A 21,435-nucleotide genomic window follows, 5' to 3' on the forward strand; every position below is an offset into this window, starting at 1 on the left:
AGATCGAGGTACTTGCTTCTGGGTTTACTTCATAATAAATCTGGAATACTAATCGTTGCATATGCGGACTGTTGAATCACATTCCATGGAAAATCGTATTTGAACTTTATCATGCTAGCTAGTGATGTTGTAACTTGTAGAGTATGCCAACGCATCGAATCATTTCCAAAATTGGCCACCTACATAGAAGTGGCTAGCAACATTCGTTCTTTCAGATAGGTTGAGCAAATAGAGGGCAATGTGGTATTGAGAGGCTAGCCCCCTCCCCTCCCCAACAGCATCGCTGGCTTAAGTAGTCAAGGCATGATGGCTGGAACCCAAACAACATGGCCGCCCTGTCTTTGCGTGCGAATCTCATCCAAATGAAACTTCCAGGATCGCCCAGCAACTGGAGGCGTGGGCTTCGAAACATGCAAGCCATGCCCGAAGAGCCATTCCATCTTGACGGCGAGGTCAGACCCCTCATCAGTTAGGTACTCGTGAGGATGTTCCTGGGCAGTATAAATACAACCTTCATCGTCTTTCTGTTCACGATCTTGCCTTCATTAACGACGGCAGAAAAGCACAATCTAGTAGCCAACCCAAGTACACCCTATCTTTATCCCCATATCCTCTCAACCATCATTCAAAATGGTCACCAAAACACTCAACATTAGGGTCAACTCTGCCATGATCCGGCAGCTCAACCAGCAGGGTTACAGGCTCTGCTTTGCCACCGGTGTCCAGACCGGCGGAAGAGTCAACTACAACGTGATCGCCTCGACCAACAGTACGGACCCCCAGGATCAATTAAATCATTAGAACTTTCTCACTAGGGATTGATAGGTGTCGCCTCGAACATCACGATTCAGTGGGAGGACTCGTATGCCATCGCTGGCAGCACGACCTCCTTTCAACCAGGAGGTGATTATCAGTCCCAACCTATCCATCATTTGCAGCGTACTTACCAGAATCTTTAGCCCTGGTAGATATGGCCACAAGCACGGTTGGCATCAACTTAGGCCAGAGTTACACCCTACCCAAGGACTTCACCGACGGACCCATCAACGATGACTCCTCGGCTCCCAAGGATGGCATCCGCTTTGTCAACAAGACCAGCGCGGCTGCTGCAGTCCTCTTCAAGAGAATCAACGGTCAGAACGCCCCGATCTACATCAGCGCCATGGCCCCTCTTCCCCCAGGCGTCGAGGACATCACCCCGCTTAGCAGGGTGGCAGTGTGGTTCCAGAACGAAGCCCAGACCTCTATGATGATCTCCAACCTCCCTGGCGGTTCTAGGGAGATGGAAATGAGCTTCTTGACGGAGGCGACCTTGGAGTACACTGGTTCGGGAAGCTGGATCCAGGTTTAAGAAGCTTGTTCTCGACCGAGGATTGAGGTTGGCTTCTCGAGGTCAAGAGAATGGGTTTACAGAGCACAAGGGTGAAAACTACTGGCCGGCTGAAGATAGGCGAAACTATTGGAATAACTATCTTAAAACGGTTTGCCCGAGGGTAGTAGAAGTTTTCTCAAGAGTGTCTTGTTGCCATTGGTGCCTTTTGACTTTGACTGCTCTCACTTTGTAACTTTCGCCGTGTGAGGTCCACAGCCTAGGGCAACGTGAAGATATCGTTAATATGCATTATTCTGTGTGAGTGTTTCATCAGACTGTCTGTTGATTGTTTCTGAACTGGCCATAATGGAGCGGATGAACATCTATGTGATTGGACCAGGGAGTGTTCATCCAGAGTGAGTGATCTGATAAATGTATCACCGCTCTACCAAAGCAGCAAGCGAAGTGGTCAAAGCTTTCTTTCAGCTACAGTGGCTGAGTCGCCGCAGCTCAGCAGCTGGCTGGCTATGGCACAGCAAGCTACGCAATACGCTGGTGGCTTGGGTCTCAATACGCCCGAAGGCTGCATGTAATTTGGCAGTTGTCATGTCGTGAATGAGCTCTCAAAAGAATGCCTTGTCTTTAGCGCAATTATTGATTTGAAACTAGGTATGAGAGATAGCGGACCAATGATGGTTAGAACATCCAAGCGAGCGGGGGTCTTGCAGAGAGCATATATTGTCTTGGGGTGGGAATCCATCCTGCGACGTCATGGTCAGTTGAGTGACTGCAGTACAACACAGCAAAGCTCACGCGACATTTTTTCTCTTGGCGATTTCCCCATTGATTCGGTTATTTACTTCCTTTTATCCATACTTTCTGCGATAATTCACGATGGCAGATCCACCGCCAGACTACCAGGATCAGGATCTCCCCTCCTACGAAACCATCACCAATACCGCGAGTACCGCAGCAGCTCCCCCCGCCCAAAACGTCCTCGGCCCCGCTACCCTCTACATTTCAGGCCGCTTCATCTACTCGACCGACCCCCAAGCGCCGCCGCTGTACGAGTTCTCCCACTCTATCGGCTACTTGCACGAAAACGACCGCAGCGTCAAGGTCGAACGGGTTGATCAAGTTGTCAAGACATCAGCGGGGACACCACAGGTCGTCCTACGGAATAGACACCTCTTCGATCTAAAACATCCGACCGCTGCCGAGTTTCCCAACTTTGCGTACCACGCCGAGGCTGCGACGCGTCGTGTGCTCTGCTCGTTTGGAGCTTCTACCTTTCGAGTTGGTGGGATATTAAGACATGGGAAGGGATATCGCTTCGAGCGTGCAGTGAAGGGTGCCGATCGAAAGCTTGAAGCCCAAGATGGGCTGTTCGAAGTGAACCCTTCGCGGGACAAGGCAGTCGGATACGAGTGGAGGGATGCGCGAGGGGAGCTGATAGCTCGGGAGGTCAAGGATGAGATGGCAAGCATGAGCCTGGTCATCACGGCTGAGATGAACGCCGAGATGCGCGATGCTCTCGTGGCGGCGTGGATCATCAGGATATGGTGGGAGCTGTCGAATGGGGATCAGTCAGCGATGCGTCTGATGATGGTAAGATTCAGGACTGTCAACGCCGTTGGCTATGCTCCATGATGACTGATGGGATACAGGTCAACGCAGCACGGGGTCGAAGGATCGTGAGCGGATCAACCATGAACTCAGCAAGGTGAATGAAGCGAATGAAGCGAATGACGATTGATCATTTGCCTATGTTGCCTTTGCTAACAACTGGCGGTAGGTTTGTGATCTGAGAAACAAGTGATATGCCGCTGACTAGCGTGGTACTTGAGCTCGCACCGTACCCATGCGAGAAGATCAGGCTGTTTTGCAAAGGATTTGAGTAATGACAGAAGCGACATGAATGATTTGATATGATTTGATTTAGTAAGCGATAGCCTGGAGTGATGATAGGTTCAATATATGTCCCATAGGCTGATTTTGCCGTCTTTGGCACCAGCTGCAATCCAATGTGTTTTTCTTGTCGTGGCTATTCGCTGGTCCTTGACACTGAGACCGGTTCGAATGAGAGAACCTGTTCTTCTACTCATGATACTTTGGCTCTGACTTTCCGGCTGATCTGGTTCTTGAGTCTCCTTCTCTTTTGCTTCCTCCGAAATGGTGACATCAGCAAAAGCGACGGCATAGCATCCAACTTGATGCCATTTCAACACGGCCAACTCCTTCATCGTCTTGGCAGAGTATACCCGAACCTTGGAGTCCCAGCCTGCCGTGGCGAATATCTTGCCGTCGGAGCGTATGGAGAGGCTCTGCTGGCCGGAATGTTTGGTGTTGATGGTTTTGAGGGGATCTTTCCAGGGAACACCTTTCCGAGGCGGAGCCGACTTGCTCTGTGAGGGCGAGCCTTTTAGGGCCGCTGATAGAAGAGACTTGGGAGCTTTCGATTCCTCGTCTATTATCTCAACGACGCGCTCAGTGCTGTTTTGTGGTTCGGTGTTCTCGATGGGAAAAAAGAGGTCTGATGGAATGGGGTGCTTGGCGATGATGGAGTCTGCGCTCGAAGTGATGAAGTAGTCTTGGTACACGCTCAAGGATAAAACAGGTTGTGAGTGAGCCTGGGAATGATATGTTGTTGTCCATTGGCCATCAGACTCGAGACGTTGGACGGTGGTGTATCCATTCTCGAACGCGGCGATGAGGGTGAGAGCGTCGTTGTGATGGAGGAGAGCAAGACACATGGCCATGCCCGTCTTGTCCTTAGCCTTGAGGGTATGTACCCGCATTTGCGACGGTAACGTATATATGTCAATCTATTTGCGTATGAGTTTGACACCTGAATGCTGAAAAGATGATGCAGACTTACAGCGTCAGAGGCCAACGTGTTGGGCACGGCGATGAAGATCTCAGAAGCAGCGTCGAAAGAACCGGGCGCGCTGGAAGTTGCAGCAAAAGCGCAAAAGTTGAGGGTATTGACTTCAAGAAGATGAAGCATCCAAGGCTGTGCCCTAGGCTCTGCAACATCCTCCACCGGTAGCGCCTTGCTGAGATGCTCCTCATCCGCCTCACCGAGCTTCCACACAATAAGCTTCATGTCGCGCCCATGACTGTCGCACAATTAGCAACTCCCCCGCTCGAGTAAGTTGGTCATTTACGTGATAATCTTGTCGTCGCCCCAGCCGCGGATGCCTAGAATGGCCTTTTCGTGCGCGCGCCAGACGGCCTTGGGTCGCATGATGGTGAGGTCCCAGACAACAACGAAGCCATCCGCGTCACCCGTCACGAGTCGCTCATTGGATCTGATGAAGACGGCGGCGTGCACCTGCGATTTGTGACCGCGGAGGATCGATTTCGGTGACGGCGCGGAAGACGCCATTTTTTTTCTCTCTGGTTGGTGAAGGTTTTTAGGAATCCGAGATGATCATGGAAGAGTTTGGCGAAGGTGAGGTTGGAAATTTGGTTGGGTGTTTGTGGAACACCAATGCGCTTTGGTCATTATCACGGCAGAACTCAATCGTCAACATCTCCCACATAACAATAGCCACGGAGTTGATAGAGTCCTAATTATAATTATTCATTACAAAGAATGTGCAGATAGTTCTGTGAAATAGAAAACTTCTTCTTCTTCTTTCCCCTTCTCAGTCGCTTCTTTCTTTGCCTCGGGGGGTGGTGATGGCAATGGTTGTGGTCGATTCGGCTCAGCCGCACATAGATGCTCAAAAGTGACATAACACTTGAAGCTCTTCACTGTCAATTCAGACATGTCGACAACCGTGGTCCATGGATGAGAGAGACGTGGGTTAGGTGTAATGCCCTAGGGACGTTGAGCCGGGAAAGTCAACCCTGGGAACCTCCAAAGAACGCCCAAGATTATACAAACACCTGTTTTTGATACCTCTTGTTTGCTGTCCATGGGTAGGCCCTGCGACATGGACGACGTATATGGTAACAACCGTGAGAGAACCTTCTGTATACACTCGTTGTCAGGCTGCGCACTTGCCCTGACAAAGCTTCGGTCTGCTCTCGGTGTTTCACAACACCAGCTGCAAGTCATCTCAAGATGCATGAAGAGTTAAGACTTCCAGGCCTCCAAGTTGAGAGACCATCAGCTCCGAGCCCAAGGACGCACGACAGGGTACCTCCCACCATCGCTTCGACTCTTCAGCTCGACTTGGCAGCAGGCGTGCCACGCAACCACAGACAGCAATTTACACTTTGAGCATTTCGGCGTACCGGTGCGACTCGAAGCCGTGTAGCCCAACACATCGTCTGATGGAGGGTGAGAGAGAAGGAAAGAGAGTCAATGGGGGCGCGCTGCCGCAGGACGAGACACGGTACACACGGGGGAGGGGCCAGAGGGATATTGATAGACGAATCGATTTCAATAAGCGAAAAAGGCCGGCGGATGGAAGGAAGAGGCATGACGATATTGGTCCAAAATGCGCCCAGAGACATTTCTTCCCCTTTCTTACGCCCTGTCAATCCGGCTTCCGGCAGCGACCAAGTCATGATCCTGGGCGCCACATGTGTGATGCATGGGGGAGAGAGAGCCCATGTCCGGCACATGGGTGATATTTCGCTCCGTCTCAGTTTATTTCCCTCTACCGGGAAGGGGAGGCGTATGCTTTCTTTTTCCTTGTCTCTGATATTGACTGATAGCGACGCATGGATTTGTCATGCGAATTGCGGTCGTCGTCGGTCCGATGACCAGAGTTGTAAGAGCCGTCGTCTTAAAATCTCTCACTCTAAAGTCTCTCGAGGACACAGAGAATAGGCAGAGAGAAAGAGAGAGATTGATACACAAAAGCTATGCCCGTGTAATGGTCTCAGCATCTGTCAGCCTGCCTTGCCGAATCACAGCCGAATGCCACTCGTACTCGCACGACAGGCCTGGCTCGACCTCTAGATGGGCTCGCCGGCTGCTCATATAGATGATCCAGCGCCTCGGGTTTCGGCGGGACAGGGTGCCTGCCCCCAGAAGCACTGCTTGATTAGACAAAGGCTCGGTTATCGTTGGGGATCCCAATTGCCGTCTTTTTTGTACTTTGCAGCCCTTCTCCGGTTCATTCTCTTGCATCGTCCCGTTTGCCGGCCCTATCGCGCGCGCTGCCTGGTCCTATCCTACCTCCGACGGTGGGGCGGAGTCAATCCCGAACCTGCGCGGCCTTGTCTCCCGACTCGGGGATTCAGGAACCGACCGGCTGTCGCCCGTGGCCCGTGGATCCTATGATTTCATCGAGTCTCGTGCTGGCCGTCTCGAGGCATTGGCTGTTTTGAACAAGAGATCCCGAGGCTGGACGATATCATAGGTCCTGCCTCTCTTCTCCGTGTCAAGCAACTAACACCAAACACTAACACCAACCACTCCCCTGCAGCTTGGACATAATCACTCACCCTCACCTGGCCTCTTGCCCGGAGAGCCAGGCGGATAACTGTGTCTGCGCACCAAAGCCTCAATGACATCGCCGTGCTTGGTGTTAGCCTCGGTGCGGCGATGCAAAATGACGACTCTGGAAGCAGACAGACCATGCCCTTCTCCCAAGAGTGGCGTGGCCAACCACCGCTCTCCTACACGACCGATAACCCTCCCCAGTTCAATCGTCCTCTCGAATTCCACCACCAGAGCTTCCCAGCTTCCGACGGGACAGGCACCCATCAGACGCCGCCCGCAGTCTCGTCGGTGGAAAACACCAGAGGGATGACGACCCCAAGGACAATTGGAACCTCAGCTTCAGCTTCAACACCGGCGAAAGGGAAACGCGTGCGGACCGGGTGCCTGACGTGCCGGGAGCGTCACCTCAAGTGCGATGAAGCCTCGCCGGACTGCCTCAACTGTCGCAAGCGAGGCCGTGAATGCAAACGAGGAGTACGTCTCAACTTTCTTGAAATTAACCTCCACAGGCCTGCTGCTTCTATGCCACCTCCCGAGGAGTGGGCAGGTACGCAAAGCAACTACCAGTCGATCCCGGAGAAGTTGTGCTGACCGTGTTAGTCGAGTTCCAAGACGAGTCTCGAGATATCGCTTCCGAGTACCAGGGTGGTCTCGGTCGCTATGCCCCATATGATCTGGGGCCTGATAGTGTCAGCGAAAAAGAGGATCCGAAGCCTCTAAAGACGGAGGAGGAGTATCCGGAGCCGGGTCCGACTGATAGGCCGGGCTCGCGGCGGCTCCACGATTATATGGCGCCTGACGATAGCACCCCGAGAGCTTCAGAGACATCTTTGCTGCAGCACCAGGATGACATGGCAAGGGCTGAAGCCAATGATGGTGGAGGAATGATAAGCGACGTTTCCAATATTGCAACTCCCTCTTCGTCAACACATTCCACCACAACCCCGCGGCCAGACTTTAACCATGAACAGCTGGTGGCAGTAAGGAAACGGCCATCCCCGCATCAAGCAAGTATTGAGACCGTCGATTTGGAGATGCCCCAGTTTGACAAATCGTCACGCATGGAGAGAGCACCCGTCGAGCATAGCTTTCACGACAGCCCCATCCAACCATTCCCCAGCGAGATGAGCGAGACTATGGGGCGCGACATTCTAACCTCGGCTGACGAGGTCTACTACATGCAGATCTTTGTCGAAGAGGTTGGTGTATGGATGGACTCGTTCAACAAGGACAAGCACTTTAGTAGAAACATTCCGTACCACGCCCTCAAGTCGACCATGCTTCTCAACGCTCTCCTGGCTTGTGGAGTCAAGCACATCTCTCTCGTCTCACCAGAGAACCACGACAAGGCCTTGTTCTACTACAACACGGCCACGACGCAGCTTCTCCGCAGTCTGCAGAACCCCGACCGGAACACGGCCGAGTGCGCCACCACGGCCATCGTCCTCAACGTGTACGAGATCATGTGTGAGAAGCCTGCCCAGAGGATGAGCCACATCGCTGGTTCACGGGCACTGGTACGAGAGTGCGGGTGGAATGCTAGAAGCACTGGTATCGGGTCAGCGTGTTTCTGGTTGAACATAGGGACCGAGGTTCTCAACTGCTTGGCGGCCAATTGGCAGACGACGTGGAACCCTGATGAATGGGGTGTCGACTTTGAAGTTCCTGGCCAAGGGCCTGAGAGCGAGATTGGGAACGAACAAGCATGGGTGCACCGCATCCTCTACATCGTGGCCAAGGTTGCCAACTTTCGAGCGACAAGGACTAAGCCTGAGGACATGGACCCGAGGGATGAACAGATCTGGTTGGGGAACCGCATGTCCCAGTGGCACGAGCTGAAGAGGCTGTGCGATGACTGGAACAACAGCTGTCCTAGGACGATGCATCCGTTCGGATATGTGAAGCAGTCCAAGTCGACGGCAAAGTCGGCATTCCCTCGTATATGGTAAGCGAACTCCTATTCGGAATGTTAGCAAAGGTCCAAGTTAACCTGAGGTAGGATGATCCAGCGGGAAGCAACGCTGGGCCGTCTGCTTTACCACGCTGCTCACTGCATCCTCTCACAGACACATCCCCTCGAGTCCATCACATCCTCTGAGAGGATGCGATTTCTACAGCTTCACCACGCATACCAAGTCTGCGGCATTGTCGCCCACACCAACGACCGCAGCGTTTCAATTGTGGCTATTCGCTGCCTAGCAATCGCTGGTGCTGTCCTCACCAATCCCAGCGAACAGGCCGAGGTTTTCGACATGCTTGACAGGATCAACACGACGAGCGGCTGGCGCCTGAGTGCTGTAGAGATGGAACTCAAGAAGGTCTGGGGCTGGGAACGAATGAAGCTACCCGTATCGAGTCCAAAGGCAGACTCAAGTCAGAGTCAAGGGATACCATCCGTGCGGAGGGCCTCAATGCCCCTAATGTCAGGGAGGGTGTCGACGCCGCCGGTGATGGCTGCAGTGGGAACAAAGACACCAGTGAACCCACTAAGCTTCGCTGATTTCAAGTTGCCCAACCACCCGTACCAGAACTGGTACGAGCCACCAAACCGGACGGGTTCGTTCAACCCTCCCTCACTCTGAGGTGGGGTTTCACAGTCAACTTGTGCGAGATGCTGAAGGTGTGGGGGCTGAGAGTTGTGAGCTGTCGAAGAAAAAAAAAAGGAGTGTTTCTCAAGTATATGTCGAGGTTGTTTAGACGGCGTTGGAGTTCTTGGCATGTCTATTACTCTCTTCTATGTTCCTGGGACTTGCCGGTTCAACAGAGTAGAAGAAAACTTGCTTTTCGATGCTTCATCCTTAGGATTTCGCGGAGGAGCCCCCGCCGGGCTGGAAATTCATGCTGTAGCCGCCCGTCTTCTCGTCCTTGACCATCTGGAAGTTCTCTGTGCTCAGTCCAAACGGCTTCAGGATGCCGTTACCCAGATCCTTTAGCTTTCCCCACATTTCTCCCATCTCTTTCTCCTGGGCGGCCTTGGTGCGTGGTGGTAGCTGTCGTAGTTGAGTGCGGACGATGCGGAGGTCGGCCGGTGCGAGGCTCTCGGGTTTGGCGGCGAGAGCCTTGTAGTCCTCCTCGGCACCGGCCAAGTTTTGCCATCCGCCGGCCTCGGAGCGAGCACGAGCACGGCGCATGAGCGACTTGCTGCGGATGCGCTGGATGTTGGCCTTGAGAGTCTTGACAGCATCGTCAGTCGAATCAGAAGCCGGAGCGGCTCGCGTGGCGCCAGAGCTGACGATCTCCTCTTCAACATCATCATCCTGCTCTTTCTTCTTCTCCTCCTCTTCCTTCTTCCCATCTGGGTTCAGTAACGCATCCTTTTGCTCGAGCTTCTCCAAAGAACTCAGGGCATCCGAGGCGGCCTTGATGGCATCCTTCCATTGCTCGAGCTTGAGGTGACAGGCAGCGATGTTGCTGTACACGACAGCTCGTGGGAAGTATAGATACTTTGGACAAGAGTTGATTGCATCGTCGTACTTGTCTAGAGCGTTTTGATACTCTTTGGAAGCAAAGAGAGCGTTGGCTTCTTCCTTGGCAGCGGTGGATTCCTCGACAAGGGCCTAGGGATGTTAGATGACTGATACCTGACTGGACGAAGAGAGGAGGTAGAGTTTGAAGAATATGATTTTAATAATGTGGCTGGCATATGACGTGATATATCCATAAAGATGCTTATGCAGGGTAAATAAATCCAACATACTTGTTCCTCTTCTGGTGAGAACCTCAACTCCTCGCCATCAACCCCTTCGGTCTTGTCCTTGTCCGCCTCGACATCCGGCTTCTTTATCGCGTCATCTTTTTTGTTGTCGGTTGAGCTCATTGCTGTTGTGGTCTAGGGGAGTCGTGTCACTATTGACGTGATGCAGACCAGCAGTTGCGAGGTCTGACGAGCTCAGTCGGTGAGGGTGCGTAAGAGTTTTCAAGATATGTGAGCCACACAACTAGCGGTCTGAGAGAAAAGGACTCCTTGAGATGTTCCTAGGAAAGAATGAACCTCGAAATGCCGTGTGGTCGTTTGTGCAGTGGAGACGTGATGTTGTCGTGTCTGGGTTCACTTTAAAGAAGATCGACGGGCTCCTGATCAACCATGAGCCTCACGGCTACAGTGGAGGTTGTTCCCGGCGACGGAACACCCTAGTCCGTATCTGACCTAGCCGCAAACGACATCCACTGAAGCGGTCCCCGCTGCGGGGGACCTCTAGTGAGGGTCTAGTGAGGGGCTCGCCTACAAATGCTTATCGCCCAGCGCCCAAACTCCCCGCCACGTGCCAGTGAATCGCGGCCAGAAGAGTCACTCTCCCGCTATCGCTATCACTGCCCCGCGTCCCCAACCAACACCCTCCAGCTGCTGATAGCCCAGATAAAAAAAAAACCTCGATCGCAATCTCTCTCTCTCTTCTCTTCTCTCCTCAAGCTGAGCTTCTCTCTCTTTTGGCCACGGGTTTTTGGCATTTTGTATCTGCTTTTCTTTGGCCTCGACTGCTTGATACCCATTTGCCTTTTGTTCCCTTAAGCACCCTTTTGTCCGCTTGCTTCCGCCGCAATGGCTCCTCGTACCGAGTATGTTTTGGTCTGCTCCGCTCCGATTGACCTGCGATAAGACCGAGAACGCTGACCATGGCTTCCCAACCACAGCTTCCCGCCCGTTCGGGCCTGTCTGTTCGACATGGACGGCCTCCTGCTCGACACCGAAGACATCTACACCAACTGCGTCAACATGATCCTCGAAAAGTACGGCAAAGGAACCCTGCCCTGGTCCATCAAGGCCAAGCTCCAGGGTCGCCCCGGCCCCCAGGCCAACAAGATCTTCCACGACTGGGCTCAGCTCCCCATCTCCCCCGAGGAGTACCTCGCCGAGAACACGGCCCTGCAGAAGCAGCTGTTCCCTCACACTCAGCCTCTGCCTGGTATTCCCGAGATGCTGGGACACCTCGGCCGCACTCGGTATTGGGACGTCAAGGACGGCGCCGCTGCCGCCGAGGCCAAGGCCAACAACCGCGACGGTGAGCCTCACCGCGTTCACATTGCCCTCGCTACCAGCTCCCACCTGGGCAACTTTCGCGTCAAGACGGATCACCTTCAGGAGCTCTTTGCCGTCTTCCCCTCGCAGCGCCGTGTCCTGGGCGATGACTCTCGTCTGACTCCTGGTCGTGGCAAGCCTCTGCCCGACATTTTCCTCCTCGCTCTCAAGACCATCAACGATTCACTCCCTGCTGGTGAGCGGCCCATCACCCCCGAGGAGTGTCTTGTATTCGAGGACTCAGTCCCCGGCGTTGAGGCAGGTCGTCGTGCCGGTATGCGCGTCATCTGGTGCCCTCACCCGATGCTGAAGAAGGAGTACGCTGGACGTGAGGAGGAGGTCCTTGCTGGCCGCACGGGCGAGGCCGGAGCGGTTGACCTCCACCAGGTCGGAGAGATCAACGACGGCTGGGCCGAGTACATGGCCACCCTGGCCGACTTCCCCTACGACAAGTTTGGCATCGTTGTCCCATCGGTCGAGGTCGAGAAGGAGGACTGCATGAAGGAGTCTCCCGAGGAGGCCGTTGCTGAGGCCTGAGGCAGGTGTCCATGAAACGGACGATCGTTGGTGGTACAGCCGCCCGGCCGTTGGATTTTCGGGCCGCGCATCTCAGGCGCGCATGGGCCTAGATGCGCTCTTTTCGGATCGGACAGACTCGGGGAGAAAGAATCAAGGGGATGGATGGATGGATGAATAGACAAAAAGGGGTTCACGGTTAAATAAAAGGAACTGGAGACCATAGACTGTTCAGTAGACAAATCAGGATTGGATGCTGATACTCATGAATATAATGAATGGAATGCCCAGACACTGTCTCGTCTCAGATATCATATTGGACAGGTCGGACGGACCCCGTACTTCTCCACGTAATAAAATGTCGTCAATCTATCTCGATATCTTAGATCCAGGGTGCGATGCGAGTGTGGGGAGATGGATGAGACCACTTCGGCTGCCAGTAATACCACTACAGTGCCTTACAGTGCCGGCTTCATGTGCTTTGACCAACGTGGCACGGTGCAAGTCGTGCCATTCATCGACATGCAACGTTTATGCCTTCCGAGATTCTCCTATAAACCATGGTCATCTCCTACACGTCTAACGAGACCTGGAGCTGGCTCCTTCATGTCGTCTCCCACACTCTGACAGACACCCAATGGCTTCTATAACGTCTTTGCCGCTACATCTCGTCGCTGACATCCTCCGTCTGCTGGACAATATCCAGCTCCTTCCTCCCGTAGTGCTGAGCCACCGCATCTTCTACTCTGCCCTGCTGGACACTCCATCCCTGCCCCTGGACATCCTGCGCTCCCAGATCCCGGAGAACCTTTTGCCTCTGGCCGTTGCCGCGTACACGTCGCAGAAGTCCGTCAGAGACCTGAACGGCCTTGACGCCGAGGCCTTCTTGACAAAGTGCTACGACTCTCCCCTCCAGAGTATTGATGGTGGTCTGCTGCACTTGTCCCTCGGTCAGGCTATCCAGGTCGGACGTATCGATGATGCCCTGTCGGAGCTGCGTGAGGAGTTTACCCTGTGCTCGCTACGTAGACTCTATGGTGTAAACAGCGATGAGTCCATCTCGGATGACCAAGGTCTCTCTCCAGGAGAAGAGTACCGTATCTCCCGAGCCCTTTACCGCTTCCAGATCTACCGCAACCTCTTTCTAGATAAAGAGGTGCTTGACAAGGAGCAAGACCTCTTCCCGTCCGGATATGGCGACGACGATTACCAAGACGAGGAAGAAGAAGACACAAAGCCAGACAAGAAGCAAAAGAAGCTCTTCTTTGATCGGCATTCACCCTGGGTGAATGAGCAGCTGGCCTGCGTGTATGACTATCTCGAGACGAGACTGACCGGTGGTGCGTCCCTAGACTGGCTCGTTCGTATAAACGGATGACTCCCCTTCTACTCCTCTGTGTGCGACTTGTTTTAACGTATCTTTTTGTAATTAGTTATGCTGACCATCCTGTCGGCGACTCCAGCCTATCGTCAAGTCGTTGTCAATGGCTTTCAATGGGGTGAGAACCTGACAGAGTGGTTGACTGAGAAGACGCAGCTCTTTGAAGAGCAACGATGCGTGAGTGCCCTTTAACACTATAAACCGTGTTGGCTAACATGCGTAGCTATCTCTTGGTCTTCCTCGACTGAGTCAACTACTCAAGGCTTCTACTTATGAAGAGTGGCAATGCTCCCTCGGCGAGGCAAGCAACCTCTGCCAGAGCTGTCTCGAAGAAGATCTAGAAGAATTCAACCGCGGCAAGAGACCCAGCGAGAAACGTGGCGTCTGGCGTGTAGCCGACATGGACCGTCTCGCACAAGAGGTCGACGCCGATGACGACGTTACGGACGACCACCCGCGACAGATGTGGACAAAGGTATACTACGACAGAGTACACGAGAGATTCCGTCTAGGTGACCATGCCTTTGCTCCCATGAGGTTTGTATATGGACTGAGAGGTATTGGGTATGTCATGTGGGATGGTAAGAGGATGGAGGACGAGGTGTGCAAGGTCACTGTGGACAAGGCGTACAGGGGTGATACTGTTTTCTGAGCGTTCTTTGGTTCAGGAGTTGTTGCTTTCATGGGCTGCATTCTTCTTTTCTCTGGCGGATATTGGTTTTCGTTTCATGGGGAGTCTGTATAACTAGGGTCATTTCAACTGCATAAGCATGGCATCAGTGGCATAGGTATGGGTAAATTGCATCACATAGCCACGAGTAACAATAGGAGCATACATTGACATTTTATCTACATGGCTCTCGGTCGAGGCTTAGCGCTGAGAGTTGATCACGTCAAGGGTTATCAGGTGTAAGAAAATTATTTATTTATTTTCATTCCCGCCGTCTTTTCCTTCTCTTGTCTTTACTATCTGGAGCGGTGGTACCATTGGCCTATTTCTTGACCTCGGTCTTGCTCCTCTCTAGACCTTTCCCAGATGCATCTGTCCCATGCCAAGCTCAAAGTTGTGCTTCCCCCTTTCAGATGATTCCTCCAGACGAAATTAGCAAGACAACAACCGTATGAACAAGGCTAGGCTAAGCCACGAAAAGACTTGGATGGACCCAGAACATGGTCCAAGACGACGATGGAGAGAAAACTGTTGCAAGGACCCAGGTTACCGTTTCGTACCGACTCAAGATACGATGCACCCCAGAGAAGCAAACACCAGTGTGATGTTTGCTTCTCTGGGGCCCCAAGAAGGGGTACCATGGAAACCCGTTCCCCTTTCCCACTAGGGGGGGCCATCGAAACTTTTCACTCAGATGCCATCGAAACTTGGAGCCATGCACACTTGCTCCCCCCATAACGACTGAGGCGAGACCGAGCCAACCCCATGAAGTCGGGGACACCTGGATGAAATCTTCCATCCTCCACCCCAAGAAGGGGTACCATGGAGACTCAATCTCTTAGGGTGTCGTTCTTTCCGCCATAGGCTAGTATTAGCCAGCCAACCGAAGCAACTTGTTGATGCTCGTCTCATCAATGACGTCTCCAAAATAGGCCATGCAATGATCAATCACCAGGGCATCTCCAGTGCGTTCCCCCTCGCGCTTGTCTCCTGTCGCGCTGCAGGTGTTTTGCTGCCTCGATAAAGGTGGGGGATGGTGGAAGACCAGACCTTCTGGGTATGGACTTTCAGGGGCCGCCGAGGGTTGAAGCGACCCATCCCCTGGTGGGAATGGACAGAGTGCGACCGCCTTCTTTTCCGATAATATTCTCAGACTTTGTATCCCCAGGGGTTTCCACCTGAATTCACCGTGTTCCATGTAAAGAAAAAAAGGGCGGTCTAACCAAAGCGTGCTTCGAGTACTTTGACTGTCTCTTGTTGAGGCTGACCCCCTTGAATTCCGGGGCCGAAGGGGCCAACCTCATTCGGTGCCGGGGTTGAAGGGGCTGGCCCCATTGAGTTCTAGGGCCGAAGGGGCTTGCCCTCAACGGTAGTGGTAGTGGTGGCCTTGTTGGCAACGTCGTCAGCACCAGCCTGGTCGGTGGCGGCGCCGACGGGGTTAGCAGGGAGAGCCTCATCCTGCTCGACGATGACATCGTGCGTGATGTCAAGGCCACTGTGTTAGCATTGGGATATGATGCTATGATGTGTTGATAATGTGTTCTTTGTTATAGTTGAAGCCCGGCCCTTGATGGGATAACTGAGCCAGAAGACCCGATGGCATCGTGCGTGATGTCGATACGGGGAATAGGTGGAATACCGGGGATTCCAGAAAAGGTCATAGGGTGAGACATCCCCCGTTACGGTATTGGGTTTTGATGCCGTCATGTATTGATAACTTTGTCATTTGTTATTGTGGCCGACGGCCCCTTTCAGAGACGTCATTGATGAAAGGGGAGAGAAAGGGGCCAACCCCAGAGAGTATTCGGGTCGAGGGCCGGCCCCTGAGGAGAGTGTTTGAGGCGAGGGCCGGCCCTTGAGGAAGGGTTCCGGGGCCAAGGGCCGACCCTCAAAGAGTATTGAGGCCTCCGAATCCGGGGTTGGCCCAGGGGCCTGCTGATCGAAGAAAAATATGCAGTGTTGGCCACCGCCCCAGCCGCTTCTTGGTCAAGACATCCGACGAAGCAGCGGCTGGGAATCTGAAGCAAGATGCTCCAAGTCCCTTTTTCGAAAGGGTCAAGCGGACTGATATGATGCAACACAGGAAGACTACTTATAAGCCTCCCAGAGGGTCTTATAGCACTCGTCGAGGTGTTGTAGATGAGCCCTTGAGCCGAATCGTGCCGTAGCTTTGGGCGAGCCTCTGGCGGTAGTAGATGATAAAGAGGTGCGAGGTATGTTCTGGATATTTCGTGGCTGGAGTAGATGCTAACTGGGTTGGTGCAAGCACAGTGCTCAATGGAAGCGCGCATGATACTGGTCGTTGCCGTTGTACTGACCCATGACCAGACACAGGTGTCCTCGTTTGGCGGGAAAAGAATTCCCAGGTCGTGCCTTGTCCGAGCCGCAGAACTGGGCAATCGTCTTCCGTGATCTTGTCTCAATGGTACTGAGCCTCCTCATGGATGGCTGTGACAATGTTGTATGCCATGCAAGAAACACGGCGGTAGACTTGAGTGGCAGAACGAGGCCCCGCTTAGTCTTGAACCCCTTTCGTGATGCTCAAGATATCCTCAACCTCACGGATTCGTCATTGGACCTTGAGGCATGGGATACACATCTCCTGTGAAGATCCAGTCCAGATCAAGCCCCATCTCAATATCAGCCGGGCCCGTTTGCCCCAGCAGCCCCTGTCGAAGCTGAGGCGGCGATACGCGAGGCGGTGATTCGCCGTGAACTTGGCCGTTATCAAGTGAAGTCCGCGTACGCTTTCGAGGAGCAGAGTCTGCCGCTGCGGTTGAAGTTCGTCGTGCTCTTGCCGTCCGCCCGTGAAGTTCCCACTGCCGCTGCAACAGGACGAGAAAGTCTCTGGCCCTCTTGGCGCTCTCCCATGTAGCTCCCAGCTCATCTAGTGCTCTGAAGCAGGCACTCAGATGGAGACCAATCTCATTTTCGCCTTGGCGTTGGTAGTTTGTCACGGAGGCAAAGATGAGCAGCAACGCCGCTGAGCATGCGATGCCAACGCCTTGAATGTTCATGCGGCGGAGTGCATAGCGTATCTCGTAGAGCTGGAGGAGTTTGGCAATGGCGTACGCTGATTCTACACACATCATGCGTGCGTGTGCCGCCCCAGGGCCCTGTGGAGGGAACGGTTGCACGTAAGTTCGTGACATCCATGGGCGGTGAGCGTGTATGATATTCTGGTGATATTGCATGCTGCGCCAATTTTAGTAATGTTTAATATGCATGAACGGTATACTGACTGCAGTAGGATGACGTGTGGGAGGTATGGCGTCTCGCGGTCATCGAGATCGACTTGGAGTACAGTGGGTAAGTCAGCCCGCCAGTTGAGCAGCTCTTCCACCGTCCTAACATTCATTTCTTGCAAAGTAGCAGCTGGGATCTTTCTGCTTCCATATCTATGTCCGGGTCAGTGATGTTGAATCCAGACTACCAGTACGCCGAACTCACAGAGCATATCCGAGGGGAACCATTATGTCGCTAAGGAGGGTCCTTTGTCGATGCAACTCGTCTGTGTAGTCTGGTAGAGGGGTGAGCTCATCAAATGACTTTTTGGAGACATATGGAATCCACTGTCCAGCTCTCTCGGGTCTGACGTCTCCGACAGGCTTGGCAACAGTGACGTCCTCCATGTTGATACGGAACGACCGTCCGAGATAGAATCCCCACATGCTTCAGAGTCCATTAGAGAAGGGTAGCCGAATGTAGAGGAGGTGCTTACTGGTCTACGGTATACGCTGCCCAGAAAATGTCGCGACGCAGATCCGCAGACGCCTGAGTGACGGCTTTCTTCGCCACATACGGACTCAAGTCGACATGGAGAGCCATGTCAAAAGCCAGTCTCATGGCCATCCCTGCAACTAGTTAGTGATGGCTCGTTTTCACCATAGGTTCACTTACCGCTATAGAGCCAACCCCTCGCATCTCGTTTGCAGCCAATGTCGTGGCTGCTGAGGACCACCATCGCCTGCACTGTCGCCAAGCAGGGACAGTCCAGTTCGATTTCAAGAAGTGCCTTGGCCCTGTCGGCAAAGAAGTCGGACAGGGATTTGGGAAATGTGACAAACGTTGGATGATGTCGCGATTCAAAGGCAGCACCCAAGGAACATCTCCACCAGTGTCAGCCACCTGCATCAAATTGCCAAGAAGTAGACTCACATTGAGTTGAGCAACGCCTCTGAATAGTATTGCGTGTCTTCCTTCCTGTCGCGCCAGTTGATCCTCGCTTCCTCAAACATGGCTCGGTTCACAACATGGAAAGCCGCATCTTGCCAAGCAAAGTAGAGGTTGACCAGATGCTCCTCGAGGTCAGCGGGCACAGACTTGCCGATGCCAAGACGGTCGAGATATTCTTGCCCGTTGTTTCGAACAGTGCGATGAATAGTAAGATTGTCGGGCGCGGGCATCTCGACAAGATTGAAGTTAGATGTGGGCCCGTAGTAACGCACCTGTCCCCCAGGTCCTATCTGCAGGGATCCGATGCGATCGGAAAGCTGGTCGACAAGTACCTCGGTGCTTTCTGTGTCACTGATTGCCTCGTCGGATCCCGGGCCGCTAGGCAGTTTGATCGAGTGGTGCTCGCCTGACCCGGGAGTCGGGAACGGAAGCATGCCGCCTATGGTGTCCGAGTCTAGGGCAAACGGGGGCTGAAAGTTGAAGTTTGGGTCTTCAGGATTGCTCCAAGTCCAAGAAGGCGGGTTGACTGCCAGAGAGCCTGAGGCATGGTCATCTGGAGTCGGGCGTCCGATGACGTCCAGGCCATCCAAGTCCCCTATGGCGTGTGGAGGTGCCATCAAATCAGGCTGAGTGACGACGGCAACCTGTGCACTATCATCAACCCTATCCCAGACCGGCAAAGGCGCCGGGGGCGGGGGAAGTGACTCTATCGCTGCATTCGCGTTTGGTTGATTTTGGCCTGGTGATTGGCGAGGAGAGGCGGTGCCATTTGATGGTGCCCTCGCAGCATCTTTGCTGGCAAATGTGTGCGTCAGTTTTAGATGGCCAAGTACCTTGATGAGAGCCTCCTGTTCGTCCTTGGGCATGGGTGGAGGCTCAAGCGAATTTTCGCCGATAAAATTGCACAGCTGCTCGATGCGTCCAGAGAGAAGCTCGATAGCGACGCGAAGAGAGAGTCTGCGCATAGGATGGTGAGCATGAGTGAATGCGACAGCGGGATCATGACTGACTTGCGCTTGTCATCACCTGCTTGGTATCGGCAATCCTTGTTTTTGTTTTTGCAGTTGGAGCAGATGGGGGAGGCTCCATCGCACTGGAGAAGTCAGTTGATTCATGGCCATGAAATATTGCCGTAGAGCTGCCTCTGATATCTGGCCGACGACTCACCTTGACTTTGCTCTCGCGACATGGCACGCAAGCTGTAGTGACGTGCTTGCGCCGTGGCGGACCCTGCGCTGAGGACGGCATGATTCTTCTGTGGTGAAGCTGCGCGATGCTTGACGCGCTCAAGATGAAAACGACTCCAGGATTAAGATCGAGACGGGGACGAGGACGTCTCGAGTGGGTTGAATAGAGGTTCAAGATTGGAGCGCCCAACTCCACCCAAGGTCAAGGTCAAGCAAGCAAGGTTGATTGAGGAGAGGAGAGGAGGAGCAAGGGTCGGCGTTAGTGGGGAATTGTGTGCGGGGGAATCGAGCTTTAGTCAGGCGGGCACGTTGGCCAGCCAAACAGGTTCGCACAATTCAACACCACGACAAGCTGCCTGTCAACCTAGGTAGTCTTGAACAAATTATTATCCAGATCTCCTTGAGATTGTTTCTTCTGTTGCAGGGCAAGGCTTCGCATACGTACCATAAAAGAGTAAGGCAGAATATCATCGGTGGTAAGAATGGTTGGAGGAAGAAGTGCGTGCCACTTGCTGCAGCACCCATGCCATCACCGGGATCACAGCTTGCCAGGACTTGCCCAGGTGCCGAGCACTGACAGTAATCACTTGGACATCGTCGTGAACAGGTCACCGCTAACCTCGGAACGATGTGCTTTATTGCCTGGAAATAACATTGAACCAACTTGTAGAACCTACACCGGCCTGGGAATCCTTTACGTTTTGTCGAGATGCGAACCAGCCTAGTTTGCGACGTCCAACTCGAGGTTGAAGGCGCACCTCAGGTACGGTACTGATAGTTGAGTGATGCCCGGCCTACCCTACATCAGAACATAGGATTCCTGTCTTGGGGCACCCACGTGGCACGGAATCAATGTCTCAATCATGGTAGTCTAGGACCAACTATACGAGGCCAGGGTGTTGCAAAGAAGCAAGGTATTCCGATGAATATGTAAGTAGGAATGTAATATAGCTACGATCTGTTGGGAGGCTTGCGAGCAGAAGCGAAGCTATCACTAACGCTAGGGTTTTACAACAAGACTAGAGTTCACACTTTCTAGGAGGATAGCTAGCAAAGCCCGTCCGAGACATAGCAGAGGGAAAGACAGGTCGTTTTCGGGACCAAATAGCGAAGCTAGACAAACCCTTGGCCATCATAATCAGGACTAGCTCTGAAGTATGAGAAAATTCTCGGCGATCTATCGCAATTTACCTTATGCGAAAAGCCTCTTGGCTATCAAAGAACTGCCGAGGGCAACAAGTTGCGCAAGCTAACGTCTACACATTATTGGTGGCATTTAGAAGGATTCAGTGGTTGCGACCTGCGATCCTCGTACTGGTCCAACTTCGGCTCAAAGTCAACGGGTCCGTCAAGTTGTGAGGAGCGAGCCATCCTCGGGTGCGAGCCAAAGTTGGCCGGGACGGAAGATTACTGACCGCATCTACCACAGATATACCCGGAAGTTGGACTTGAATAAGTAAATCCATCTTTTGGTTGAGTGCATCGGCAGTGGATGGCTCAAAGGTCAAGCTAAGTGGAAGGGCGCTTTAGACCTGATATGACTCGAGTACTCGTGCGAAGTCTCTGGGGCAGGCTGAGTGCGCGTTGCTCGTTGGGTAGTACGCTTGTCCCAATGGTAGCTATTAGTAGACGGTGAGATTGAAAGGTTCCTGGTTCTTTTGGTCCGGCCAAGACAGCGGGCGCAATCGCTTTATGTTTCTCTCAATGTCGTCGAGACATGGCCTGGCTTCTACCGAGTAACCTGAAGTCAAGTCCAACCACCTTTCAGGGTT

At 53.2% G+C, this 21,435-nt stretch overlaps 9 protein-coding genes across 9 annotated transcripts; 5 read left to right on the forward strand and 4 right to left on the reverse strand.

Moving 5' to 3' along the window:
• Window positions 1–630: 630 nt before the first annotated feature.
• On the forward strand, window positions 631–1,351 carry MRS44_009128 (uncharacterized protein; the record flags this gene model as incomplete). Its single annotated transcript, XM_046281243.1, has 3 exons — window positions 631–769; window positions 826–903; window positions 960–1,351. The coding sequence occupies 3 exons, from the start codon at window positions 631–633 to the stop codon at window positions 1,349–1,351; spliced, it is 609 nt and encodes a 202-aa protein (XP_046132596.1).
• An 855-nt stretch (window positions 1,352–2,206) lies between these two features.
• Window positions 2,207–2,962, forward strand: MRS44_009129 (uncharacterized protein; the record flags this gene model as incomplete). The annotated part of the gene is made up of 1 exon (XM_046269790.2): window positions 2,207–2,962. The coding sequence occupies one exon, from the start codon at window positions 2,207–2,209 to the stop codon at window positions 2,960–2,962; it is 756 nt and encodes a 251-aa protein (XP_046132597.2).
• A 320-nt stretch (window positions 2,963–3,282) lies between these two features.
• Window positions 3,283–4,700, reverse strand: MRS44_009130 (uncharacterized protein; the record flags this gene model as incomplete). Its single annotated transcript, XM_046269791.2, has 3 exons — window positions 3,283–4,137; window positions 4,191–4,431; window positions 4,480–4,700. The coding sequence occupies 3 exons, from the start codon at window positions 4,698–4,700 to the stop codon at window positions 3,283–3,285; spliced, it is 1,317 nt and encodes a 438-aa protein (XP_046132598.1).
• Window positions 4,701–6,818: 2,118 nt separating this feature from the next.
• On the forward strand, window positions 6,819–9,298 carry MRS44_009131 (uncharacterized protein; the record flags this gene model as incomplete). The annotated part of the gene is made up of 3 exons (XM_046278585.2): window positions 6,819–7,263; window positions 7,317–8,661; window positions 8,716–9,298. The coding sequence occupies 3 exons, from the start codon at window positions 6,819–6,821 to the stop codon at window positions 9,296–9,298; spliced, it is 2,373 nt and encodes a 790-aa protein (XP_046132599.2).
• Window positions 9,299–9,514: 216 nt separating this feature from the next.
• On the reverse strand, window positions 9,515–10,533 carry MRS44_009132 (uncharacterized protein; the record flags this gene model as incomplete). Its single annotated transcript, XM_046269792.2, has 2 exons — window positions 9,515–10,273; window positions 10,414–10,533. 2 exons carry the CDS (start codon window positions 10,531–10,533, stop codon window positions 9,515–9,517), a joined length of 879 nt encoding a protein of 292 aa, XP_046132600.1.
• Window positions 10,534–11,379: 846 nt separating this feature from the next.
• Window positions 11,380–12,270, forward strand: MRS44_009133 (uncharacterized protein; the record flags this gene model as incomplete). The annotated part of the gene is made up of 1 exon (XM_046276420.2): window positions 11,380–12,270. The coding sequence occupies one exon, from the start codon at window positions 11,380–11,382 to the stop codon at window positions 12,268–12,270; it is 891 nt and encodes a 296-aa protein (XP_046132601.2).
• A 616-nt stretch (window positions 12,271–12,886) lies between these two features.
• MRS44_009134 (uncharacterized protein) lies at window positions 12,887–14,282 on the forward strand (the record flags this gene model as incomplete). Its single annotated transcript, XM_046276421.2, has 3 exons — window positions 12,887–13,589; window positions 13,683–13,807; window positions 13,854–14,282. 3 exons carry the CDS (start codon window positions 12,887–12,889, stop codon window positions 14,280–14,282), a joined length of 1,257 nt encoding a protein of 418 aa, XP_046132602.1.
• A 1,359-nt stretch (window positions 14,283–15,641) lies between these two features.
• MRS44_009135 (uncharacterized protein) lies at window positions 15,642–15,961 on the reverse strand (the record flags this gene model as incomplete). The annotated part of the gene is made up of 2 exons (XM_065621184.1): window positions 15,642–15,795; window positions 15,894–15,961. The coding sequence occupies 2 exons, from the start codon at window positions 15,959–15,961 to the stop codon at window positions 15,642–15,644; spliced, it is 222 nt and encodes a 73-aa protein (XP_065477256.1).
• Window positions 15,962–16,858: 897 nt separating this feature from the next.
• Window positions 16,859–19,724, reverse strand: MRS44_009136 (uncharacterized protein; the record flags this gene model as incomplete). The annotated part of the gene is made up of 8 exons (XM_046269793.2): window positions 16,859–17,495; window positions 17,543–17,698; window positions 17,751–17,972; window positions 18,022–18,154; window positions 18,201–18,409; window positions 18,459–19,433; window positions 19,487–19,569; window positions 19,644–19,724. The coding sequence occupies 8 exons, from the start codon at window positions 19,722–19,724 to the stop codon at window positions 16,859–16,861; spliced, it is 2,496 nt and encodes an 831-aa protein (XP_046132603.1).
• Window positions 19,725–21,435: the final 1,711 nt, after the last annotated feature.

The sequence above is a fragment of the Fusarium solani genome (genome assembly GCF_023522795.1).
Source record: "Fusarium solani strain SB1 chromosome Unknown bctg00000005, whole genome shotgun sequence".
Taxonomy (NCBI): Eukaryota; Fungi; Ascomycota; class Sordariomycetes; order Hypocreales; family Nectriaceae; genus Fusarium; species Fusarium solani.